Here is a 12,359-nt window from a genome sequence, read left to right on the forward strand (position 1 = left end):
ATGTGCACAACTCTTGGGTCCTACGTTCAGAGCTCTCAGTATGATCAGAGAGCATAATCACTGCTGATACACAGTAAATGCATGCAAAGTCCTTTGATAAAAATTAGAGTTGTCCAGATCCATTTCCTGCGAAATGACAATATCCAAATCTTAGATTTATCTTTGATAATGCTGTTGTTCAGTCACAAAGTCATGTCCGACTGTTTGTGCCCTCATGGACTGCAGCGTGCCAGGCTTCCCTGTCCATCACCATCTCCCAGAATTTGCTCAAACTCATGGCCATCGAGCTGGTGATGCCATCCAAGCATCTCATCCTCTTTCATCCCTTCTCCTCCCACCCTCAGTCTTTCCCAGCATCAGGGTCTTTTCCAATGAGTCAGTTCTTCTCATCAGGTGGCAAAAGTATTAGAGCTTCAGCTTCAGCATCAGTCCTTCCAAAGAATATTCAGGGTTGATTTCCTTTAAGATGGACTGGTTTGATCTCCTTGCAGTCTAATGGACTCTCAAGACTCTTCTCCAGCATCACAGTTTGAAAGCATTAATTCTTCAGCACTCAGCCTTCTTTATGGTCCAACTCTCACATCCATACATGACCACTGGAAAAACCATAGCTTTGACTGTATGGACGTTTGTCAGCAAAGTGTTATCTGTGCTTTTTAATACACTTTCTAGGTTTGTCATAGCTTTTCTTCCAAGGAGTAAGAGTCTTTTAATTTTGTGGCTGCACTTTGAAGTTGTGTGTTTCAGACTGCTAAGGAGCACACTGCCTAGAGCATGCCCTCTTGTTGAGACCGTTGTCAGTGTGATCTTGTGTCAAAGGGAAAAAACGAGACTCTGTTGGGAATACAGTTAGCTTTATAAATTAGAGTGAGCGGAGAGAACCATGTTGCCCAGAAGATGAAGCTGTGAAAGTATTGTTGCTAGCATTAACTGCCTGCCCGTCACTGGTTCCTGAATGATAAAAACGCTGCACAAACCCTGCCTTAGTAAATCCTGACTGCGTGTAGTTTCTAACAGATTAGCTGTGTCTAGTCACATTTGTTATCACTTGTGTGCAGTTTTGCAGTTTGCTTCCTTGATAAATTTAGAGATTCTGCTTAGAAGAGAAAGTACAGACACACATATTGATTTATGCTGAAATCACAAAAAGCCTTTAGAACGATGTATAAAGTAAAAATGTATTAGCAACATTGCTTAGAACAAACAAACACAAGTAGTAAATAAATTTGCACAGTAGCATCTGTTTTTTACACCATGAATAACCATTGTAGAGAGAATCATCTTTCAGTACAAAATGATTTACGACCGCTTGTCTTTGTTCTTTTCATATTTCTGTTGTCTGTTAGCATTTTCCAAACATCTTGACTTACAGACACCTTATCTTAGTCCATCTGGCTCCTGTAACAAGAATACCACAGACTGCATGGCTTAAACGACAGAAATTTATTCCTCATATTTCTTCAGGCTGGGGAGTCTAAGGTCAAGGCTCTGGAAGGTTCAGTATCTGGTGAGGGCCCACTTCCCTAGGGTCATCTTTTCACTCTGTCTGTACGTGGCTATAAGGGCAGTGATCTCTGGGGTCTCTTGTATAAGGACACAAATCCCATCCATGACCCAGTCCTTTCCCAAAGGCCTGATCTCCTAAATCCCATCCCATGGGGGATTAGGTTTCAACATCCGAATTTCAGGGAACACACATTTAATCTATAGCACGCTGATTCTAGTCAGGAAGGAAAAGAAGAGATGACATCAAACAGAGCTAATGATTGGAATGTTTAAGTCCTTGTCAGGCTGAAAAGAACAGTAATTACCTTTCAACAGGCTAATCTGTGACAGTTTGTATAAAGGGATAGAGCATAGTTGTATTTGGTGGGTTCCATCCTAGTGAGTTCTGCCAGCTTTTTTCTTATTCAGGAATGATTAGAACGTGATCAGTTTTGTACACTTTCATTGTCATTTCAGTTGCTCAGTCGTGTCTGGCTCTTTTGCGCTCCATGAACTGTAGCCCACCAGGCTCCTCTGTCCCTGGGATTTTTCAGGCAGGAATACTCGAATGGGTTGTCATGTCCTTCTCCAGGGGTTCTTCCCGACCCAAGGATTAAACCCGTGTCTCCTGCATTGGCAGGCAGGTTCTTTACCACTGAGCCACCTGGGAAACCCTGGTATACTTTTAGAACACAGTAAAATTTATAAAATTCAAATTATGTGTTTAGTCACTAGAGGTATTACCTCATCATCTGAAATTCTGCATAAGCATCCCTTATAATGAACAAAGTTTACATTAATCCATCCAAGGGGATTATTCTGAGATTCTGATAATAATTTTCCAAGTATATCTGGAAAGGTAAATTGATTTTAAAAGATATGTAATTGATTAAAACATCATTTTGAACAACCCATTTGTGATCTACTGTGAGAGCTGCTTCTAAATGCCTTCTGGCCAATGTCAAACCAACTGGAGCAAATAATTTTTCATGTAGCTAAGGAGAATATCTGTAGTATCAGTTCAGTTCGGTGGCTCAGTCGTGTCCAACTCTTTGCTATCCCATGGACTACAGCACACCAGGCCTCCCTGTCCATCACCAACTCCCAGAGCTTACTAAAATTCATGTCCATTGAGTCGGTGATGCCGTCCAACCATCTCATCTTCTGTCATCCCCTTCTCCTCCTGCCTTCAATCTTTCCCAGCATCAGGGTCTTTTCCAATGAGTCGGTTCTTCACATCAGGTGGCCAAAGTATTGGAGCTTCAGCTTCAGCATCAGTCCTTCCAGTGAATATTTAGGACTGATTTCCTCTAAGATGGACCAGTTGGATCTCCTTGCTGTCCAAGGGACTCTGTAGTATATCATGAAAAAAGAGAAAATCCACTTCACCTGTCTAGCTCTGTGCTAACGTCTCCAACCCCTGTGTCCGTGTCTGTTCTCTCCTAGGTATGAGAAAGTGCCGGTCATCTTGGTGGGGAACAAAGTAGACCTGGAAAGTGAGAGAGAGGTGTCCTCCAATGAAGGCCGGGCCCTCGCCGAGGAATGGGGCTGCCCTTTCATGGAGACATCGGCCAAGAGTAAAACCATGGTGGACGAACTCTTCGCCGAAATCGTGAGGCAGATGAACTATGCCGCACAGCCCGACAAGGACGACCCGTGCTGTTCCGCGTGTAACATACAATAGCACTGACATGTGGCTGCCCGCCCCCCACCATTGGAGGCGACACCAGCCTCTCCTGCTCGACCATGGAGCCTGCAGGGTGTGCGGTGTGAACCTCCAGGGAAGCAGCAGATTGTCCTTCAGAGCCAAGCGGCGATTGTCAGCTGATATCTCTGAGTCACCTTTGGGTCCAGTTACTGCAGTCTTCACCATCGTCCTCAGTCCCCTCCAGGCACCTGCAACTTCAGGCGTCGTGGCCCAGTTGATCCACAGGGCGACCTCCTTCGAAAGCTATGATGGCATTGTCACTTGAGTTGACAGAAGCAACTATGGTCAACGTTAAAAGTAATCACGGGACAGAAACCGGAAGAATTCCTGTGACCGCTTAACCATTAAAATATTTTGTCTTCTTTAAAAAAAATAGATGAGTCAAGGAGAAATATTTTCCTACCAGAGTACTGAATTTCAGGAACTGAGATAGTGCTTCTAACCAATGTATCACATCAAGGAAGTAATAGCAGCTGACCTGCCGACAGCATTCCAGGGAGAGATTCTTTGCTCAGCTGACACACTTCTGTTTTTCAAAGTTGATGCTTAATTGTAGATGTTATCCTAATTTGTGACACAGAACTAACTCACGCACCAGTCTCTGATAGAGCCAGAGTCAGCACAGGTTGGGTGAAAATACAGCCTGATGTTAGAATGTCATCACCTGCTTTGCCCAGAAAGTGGAGACTCTCACAAGGGTTTGAGTCAAATTAAAACCCCAGACCCACCCCTCTGTTCACCAAGCAGGGATGGTCTTTGTTACTTTACTGAACAAGAAGGAAGCAACTGTGATGGAAAAAGATTGCCTAGCCTTACTAACGAGAAGCGTTCCAGTAGATGAACTAGTACCATCGTGTAAGGAAAATGAAGCCATGTTGCATCCACATGTTCCCGTTTGCAGAAACCTCGCAGGACAGTACCGATATCTTGCATTTTTATGTTCGTTAAAGCAGCAAATTCCTTCTTGCCTTTAAGGGCTATGGTTGTGGTGTGATTCTTGGCTAACCTGCTTTCAAAATCAAGTTTTCTATAGCAGAGCTTTATTGCAGGCATTAAAAAAAAATTTGAATAACCATGTGAAATAATTGGGGCTTAAAAGTAGAACAGAAATTATAGAGTGGAAGGTAAGAGACAAAAAAAACCCCTTTAATTTTCCTGGAAAATTCTATGAAGATTTTCTTACAACAATTTTGGCCTGATTACTGAAGTGGCAAATAAAGCTAGAGTGAATATTTTGTCTTGAAAAGGTGCTCAAGCCCTGACATTTTTGGTTTTTATAGCCGCCAAGTATTTATCATTTGCATGACTAATGGCACAGGAAAAACGTATTCATAAGTTTTACAATCAAGCGCAGAAGGGTTTTCAACCACCTTCAGAGTTATAAAATGCCGAAGAGAGTGTTTTGAGCTGATCCTCTGGAGATGAATTTGGCCTTCAGAACTGCAGTATCACTGAGCCTGTGATCTGCATACCGCCTCAAATTTCTTGTCGGTTTCACACTCTTGTGCAAGTCACCTTGGGTCTTACGTGTGTTACTGAGTGAGAATGTGTGTTTGCGTGTGCACGTGCGTTAATGTTCTGAAGAATTTGGCACAAGTCAGAGATAGTTGCCTATACTGAGAATCTGTCCTGCAGAATACCATGGAGCAAAAACATTTTTTTTGTCTTTTTTTTTTTTTTTTAATACATTCTTGAAATCATTGCTAGCCCTCCCCCCAAGTGTTTAGTAAACTGATGTTAATGTTGGAGGAGAGAAAAAAGGTGGATAGTACTTTTCATAAATGAGAAGACAGATGTGTGGGTCAAACCAGGCATGGTTGTCAAAAGTCTTTGAATTGTGAATATTTGCATTCTTCAATATAATTTTTTGAATAATTCCCAATTATGAAGCACCTTTTATAGGCCAGAAAGTTCTAACCAGTTTTACTGCATCAAATTTGGTCATGTAAAAGGTGATTTGACTCAATCATGTAGACAAGTCAGTGATTCGAGAAGTATGATTTTTATCAACTGAAAGAGAAATATTTGTTAGTGCACTGTTTGAGTTTTGAAGCCTCTGACTTCTCAGAATGATTCTGGTTTTTAGAATTCCATATTTAGTAGAAATTTATGGCAAGTAAGATTACATATAAAAAATCTATAAAGACTTTACGGTTTTACATTGTGGATTGCTATGCAGACAAAAATAAGTTAAATAATGTGAAAGGTATGGCAGGATATAAGGTGGAAACGATTATCTAAATATTTGGGTTTTAGTTAGATGTGTTTATGTCAGACAATAAGGTGGTTGTTTTTATTTTTACTGTAAAGATGTTAATAACTGATATGGCTGCCTGATCAGTGTTTCCACCCAGCCCTGCGTATTTAGTGACAAAGCATCAAATATATCCAGAAACTTGGAAACCCTCGTGTGCTCTTACTGTTGGTGTTTCATCTGGTATGAAAATAACTCAGCTTGAATGAATGTGTTTGTTGAGATGTTAATACAGAGCTTAAGAACAGGAAGATGAAATTTGTTGGCACATGATTAATAGTTGGTGACCTTGTGTCGCTATTTATTTTATGCCCTGATCAGAATAGCAACTAGATAAGTGAAAGTTTTTCTAACATGCCTTAAAAATGTTATGGTTTGATCCAAAGACCCACTTTTTCTTTAGCTACTACGATAAGGTTTTCTTCTTTTTTTTTTCCTTTGTTTTGTCTTGTTTTACTTTTATACAAAAGCAGCATTTTTTTTTTGTAAGATTTTTTGTTCTGTGTCGCAACTTTTTTGTTGTTTTTTGGTTCTCTTAAGCTGTGATAGTGATGGTAACTGATGCCTTTCTTTTTGTTCAACTCATACAAAACAAGCCAGCATCTGATCAAAAGTATTACATAAAATCTTCCTTAAACTATGGAAAGGTGCTTTGATGATTTTTCTTCTTTGGTTTGTAGAATTAGGACTGAACTTTTGACTCTAATCACTACAGTTGCCATCACTTTTCTGTGGTCAAACTACTGATATTTGCTTTTCTATATAAAGAAATGTTGCCTGAGGATGTCTGCTGCTTGTTTTCAGGAGTCGTCCAGTAGGAATATTGTCTATGTGTATGAATATGAAAGTGCTTATTTCGCTTGTTGCCATTGGGTTTTTGTTTGTTTGTTTTGTGGTTTTTTGTTCTTCTCGGTAGTCCTGTGTTAGCACTTGGGTAAGCTTTAATGGTCTCCTTAGCCAATCCAATGTTAAAGACTATGGGGTCTTTTTTTTTTTTTTGATTAACGTGTCTGTCATTGTGCATCTCTTAAATCTTGATCAGGGTTTCAAGAATGACTGCAGTGGGTTTTGGAAACAGACTTATCCTTATTGATTTGGGGTTTCCCAGAGATAAATATAGTTCACAGTTAATTGTTGAGCTCTAATACAACTGACCATTTAAAATTGAACAACAGTTTATTGTTTTGTAACAGTGTCAGTTGTTAAACCTTGACCTTTCAGTTAAAACATGAATTGTAGTTATAACTCAATGCAAATTCAACAGTTGTATTTGGAGTTAAATTATTTTAACAAATAAATTTATTTAATGAAATTGCCTCTGGATTTTTTCTTGTTGTTTTATATGTATTCATGGGTGAAATGTATTTTTTCAAAAACTAAAAATTGCTGTAGAATTCTGTTTACAGAAATGGTCAAGCTGAGAATTCATCATATTAAAAAGGTTAGTAGATCATTTTCATAGCTTTTAAAAATAAAAACATGAGAAAGATTTTTTAATTAGTAAGTTTAGATATGAACAGTATTTTATATTTTTGATGATAGCTGGCTAATTTGAAATCTCAACGGTATTCACGTTCACAGAATTGTTCTAGATAATTAACATTAATTAGCAGTTGCTTTGTGGCCCTGCTGGTATCACAGAAATGTATCTGTGTCCTTCCACTGATGGCTTGGGGGTGTCTCTTTGTTTAGGTCTTGTGGATTTTTAAGGTACCAGAGGCTGGAGGTTGCTGTTTAGTAAGGGCTGTAGGGCCTGCTTGTTCTATATAGGGCCCTGTGAATGTTGACAGATGCTGTTAATTATATACAGCCTTCAGCTGCTCTGATAAGGAGCCCATTCATTCCCTAAGCCAATTTAAACTGTGCCTTTTGGTCATGTTGCCTTCAAACTGTGTTGAAATTTCCTGGCAACATTCCACCAGTTTAGAAGCCTCATTGTTTTGGAATAGAATAATTTGAATGAATATAACAGAGGCACTGTAGGCAGAATCTCAAATATTTAAAGGAAAATGTGTCTATATTTTAGTATAATAAACAAGTATCTACTGGTTGGCCTCATAATCTCATTTGAAGCCTTTGTAAAGTATTCAAGCCTATCACATTCTGCTTCCAATTGGGAGAATTTCTTTGTGAGTGGAAAATAAAATTTTGAAATTCTAACACACTGTACTGTTTATTGATTGTTAGAGGACCATGAATAAAAATATAAAAAGCTAAAGAGAAAAGTGCTACCAATTGGGAACCCTTCTGACCTCTTGAGACCTGGGAAGCAGAGAAAATTGTCACAAAATCCCTTTAAAAAGCTGCTGACCTCTTATTTCTTTCTCTATAAATAAACTTTATTACGTGAAAAATATATTACATTAAAGGGTGAAAAATGTAATCCCTGAAAAAAAAACCCAAACATCCGCTTTCATGAGCAAACACCCATTTGTTCTAGTATAGCACAATTTTTTTCATGTTCTTTATTTTCTTTTTTTTAATTAATTTATTTTTTAATTGAAGGATAATTGCTTTACAGAATTTTGTTTTCTGTCAAATCTCAACATGAATATCTATGTTTCCAAGTAACTAGGAAAAAAACATAGTGATACTTCATTTGTTAAATGGAAAATTTAAACTGGTTTTAGATTTTCAATATTAACTTTTTTCCCCTGCTTTTTGCCTTTTTTTTTTTTTGAAGTTGTTGTTCAGTCACTAAGTCCCGTCCAACTCTGCGACCCCATGAACTGCAGCACACCAGACTTCCCTGTCTTTCCCAATCTCCCGGAGTTTGCTCAAACTCATGTCCATTGAGTCGGTGATGCCATCCAACCATCTCATCCTCTGTTGTACCCTTCCCCTCCTGCCCTCAATCTTTCCCAGCATCAGGGTCTTTTCCAGTGAGTTGGCCCTTCTCATCAGGTGGCCAGAGTATTGGAGCTTCAGCTTCAACATTAGTCCTGACTCCAGTGAATATTCCAGGTTGATTTCCTTTAGGATGGACTGGTTTGACCAACCTTGCCATCCAAGGGACTCTCAAGAGTCTTCTCCAGCCCCACAGTTCAAAGGCATCAATTCTTTGATGCTCAGCCTTCTCTGCTGCTCTTCCAGGTGACGTGATATGTTATTTCTTCAAATATTTTCTTTGAACAATAGTCTTAATGTTACCTTTCTAAAGATTCGTGCATGATTAATGGAGAAAAAAAGTAGAAGAATACCTGCTGGAAATATTCAATATGAAGACCTACTTATACACACAAATTAGAGGGGAAAACAACTGACTGAACAATAATGTGATTCCGTCTGTGGGAATTTTTATTAAGGAATCTCCCACTTCAAAAACTCAAAAATATGAAAGATTTCATTGTTTTATCATATCATTACAATTTTATATTGACTGGGGTATGCTTTACACTTTTACCTTTAAAAAGATCAAATATCAGTGAAATGTACAGAAAGGGAAAAGCCACTCAATTTCCAAATTCCCAAAACAACCATGTTAATATTTGATGTAAACCATTCTAGACATCTTTCTCTGCATATACAGATACACACACATGTATAAGAAGGATAAATAATTCTATGTTGCTTATAAGAAAACTGGCTCTAAAGCAATAAAAATGAATCACACGTGGTCACTGAACTAATAAAAGTGCCAGGGTTGAGATCCAGACTCATAACTTTAAATCACCTTTTTCCTACTGTTACTTCTTTTTTTAAATGGTATCCACTCATTCCAGGCTCACTCATCTGTTATTCCCTGAGGATTACTCCTACACCTGGCATGGCACAACCTTACCGATAGGCACAGACACATAATCCCTGATACCAAAGACAATTTAATTGTCCTGGTCCCTTCAAGCTGCTCCGACAAAATACCATCGTGCATGCATACTCAGCTGTGTCCAGATATTTGCGACCTCATGGACTGTAGCCCACCGGGCTCCTGTGTCCATGGGATTTCCCAGGCAAGAATACTAGAGTAGGTTGCTATTTCCTCCTCCAGGTGACCTTCCTGACCCAGGGGTCAAACCACATCCCCTGTGTCTCCTGGATTGGTGGGTGGATTCTTCACTACTGAGCCACCTGGGAAGCCCCAAATACCATCAACTGGGTGGTTTATCCAATAAACATCTATTTCTCACAGTTTCAGGGATCGCAGAGTCCAGGATCAAGGCTCAGGCAGATTGAGTGTCCAGAGAGGGCCCTCTTCCGGGTTGCAGATGGCTGACTTTTCCGTGTCCTCACATAGAGGACAGAATGGGGAAGGCAGCCCTCTGAGGTCTCCTTCATCAGGGCACTAATCCCATTCATGAGCAGTCCACCTCATGACCTAGTCACCTCCCTCACCTCCCAAAAACCTCATTATGCTGGGGATTAAGTTTCAACACACAAATGTTGAGGGAACAAACATTCAGCCTCTATTACTAGTCTTCTTGCTTTTCCCTTTACCTCACCGTATACGAATTAGCCTACTGGCAAGAATGAATTAACTTGTACCCTGCCTACTTCAGGGCTTCCCTGGTGCCTTAGACAGTAAAGAATCTGCCTGCAATGCAGGAGACCCAGGTTCAATCCCTGGGTTGGGAAGATCCCCCTGGGGAAAGGAATGGCTACCCACTCCAGTATTCTTGCCTGGAGAATTCATGGACAAAGGAGCCTGGCAGGCTATGTTCCATGGGGTCGCCAAGAGTTGCACAACTGAGCAACTAACACTTTCATTTTTCATTGCCTATTTTTACATGCCAGTGCTCCAGCAACCCAGGAGGACCCAGAGTCCTGGGCATAGTCTACAGGTACTGCAGCTGGCTCCATTCTTTCCAAAGCCAATGCAACCAACCTGAGCTGTTGAGGAGCTTGAGGAGTCTGGACGGATGGCCGTACAGCAGGGTTCTGGGGCTCTGCTGTTGGAGCAAATGTCTCTTTCCTAAGGAGGCATTCAGGCTGACAACAGATCTGCAAGGGCCCTCCCTGCTCCTGGAGGGTGGGCAGTGGGGGGCTCTGAGGTAATTTAGGGACACAGCAAAACTAAGGGGGCCAGAGGCATGTATGTATCAGGACACAGAAGAGTAAATGCCAGGTCTGTGCCTACAGTTGGATATTAGACATTTTTTGGTTTTAGATTTATGGTTAAAAACATCAGGACTGGAAAGTTCTTTTTTAAGACCCTTCTACAAAATGAGTGATTCATATGTACTTATAGCAACTGAAATAAATCACTGTTGAGTGGAAACTACTAACACCAAGGAATGATATATGATAGAGAGACAATAGAATTCCTGTGAAGAAAGTCAGAAACTCCAAGTTAGGAAGCCAAAAAAGGGTGAACCAAAGCAGCCAGGGGTTCATTTATCTGGTCCGTAGTCATGTCTGTGTGGTAAGAAAGTGAGGAAGTTCTAGCCTGCACTGGGAGTGTGGAGTCAACCACTGGATCACCAGAGAAGTTGGAAAGGTTGAGCCTTTAAGTTATAGATTTAATCCCTCTTGGTCAAGGTTAATGAAAACATATTTATGAAATTCATTTTAAAAAATAGTAACTATCTGATTCCTTTTTTCTTCCTTGTACAATCGGTTCATAATTATTGATAATGAAGCAGTTTAAATGTCTAATGATGATTGATTTCCTGTCAATTAGTGAATTTACCAGACTATAGATAAACTGGTTTGGTTTGTAGACTATCCTAACTGCCCATGAAAAGAGATTGTTCTCCCTAGAGAGGTTTTCTCCCAGAGAATCTTGGCTGATAAGATGTGGTAGATATCTGAGCGGGAGGAACTGTCCTGATTAAATCAGAAGTGTGAACCCTAGAGCGTTCCTCTCCTCCCCCATCAGATCACCAAGCCCTAGAGCTTGGTTCTTTCTGCTGCAGGGGAGCAAGTCAGTGTACTAATCAGGATGTCTTTTTACTAAACCCATTCCAACCAACTTTCCCTAGAAAGCGACAGTATCACAGGTGACTATAGCACCTTAACCAGATTTAGTCCACAAACCAGTTAATCTACAGTGGGTTAATACGGAATTTAGTTTGAGTTTGCTTTTTTTTTTTTTTTTTTAACTGACCTATAACACACACACACACACACACATATATATAGCACACACAAAACTCTTGCTCCTTGGAAGGAAAGCTATGACAAACCTAGACATGTATTAAAAAGCAGAGACATCACTTTGTTGACAAAGGTGCAATGTAGTCAAAGCTATGGTTTTTCCAGTAGTCAGGTGTGGATGTGAGAATTAGACCATAAAGAAGACTGAGTGCCAAAGGACTGATGCTTTCAAATTGTGGTGCTGGAGAAGACTACTGAGAGTTCTTTGGACAGCAAGGAGATCAAAGCAGTCAATCCCAAAGGAAATCAACCCTAAATATTCACTGAAAGAACTGATGCTGAAAATAAAGCTCTGATACTTTGGCCACCTGGTGTGAAGAGCCAACTCACTGGAAAAGACCCTGATGCTGGAAAGATTGAAGGCAAAAGGAGAAGAGGGCAGCAGAGGATGAGATGGTTAGATAGAATCACCTACTCAATGCACATGAATCTGAGCAATCTCTAGGATTCAATGAAGGACAGGGGAGCCTGGCATGCTATAGTCCATGGGGTTGCAAAGAGTCAGATACAACTTTGCGACTGAACAACAACAAGAATAACACACATATAGTAAAATGCCCAAAACTAAGTGTACAATTCAGGAAACTTTTACATATGAAAGCACCAACCACATCATAATACAGACTATTTCTGTCCCTCCAAAGGGCTGCTTCATGCTCCTTCTCAGTCAATACCCACACCCCACAGGTTAACATCATTCTGACATCTAACACCACGGGTTAGTTTTGCCAGTTCATGAGCTTCATATAAATTAAATCACACAGCATATGCTCTTTTGTATCTAGAAGCTTTGGGTATTTGTGAGATTAGCCATGCTGT

At 40.2% G+C, this 12,359-nt stretch overlaps 1 protein-coding gene across 1 annotated transcript in view; it reads left to right on the forward strand.

Moving 5' to 3' along the window:
- RAP2A (RAP2A, member of RAS oncogene family) overlaps positions 1–6,762 on the forward strand; it is a 41,425-nt gene extending 34,663 nt beyond the window's left edge. The window contains exon 2 of the mRNA XM_027557854.1: positions 2,932–6,762. Within this exon, the coding sequence (XP_027413655.1) occupies positions 2,932–3,169 (238 nt within the window). The 3' untranslated portion in view covers positions 3,170–6,762. The remainder of the gene's footprint in view (positions 1–2,931) is intronic.
- Positions 6,763–12,359: the final 5,597 nt, after the last annotated feature.

This window comes from Bos indicus x Bos taurus, chromosome 12, assembly GCF_003369695.1.
Source record: "Bos indicus x Bos taurus breed Angus x Brahman F1 hybrid chromosome 12, Bos_hybrid_MaternalHap_v2.0, whole genome shotgun sequence".
Classification (NCBI taxonomy): Eukaryota; Metazoa; Chordata; class Mammalia; order Artiodactyla; family Bovidae; genus Bos; species Bos indicus x Bos taurus.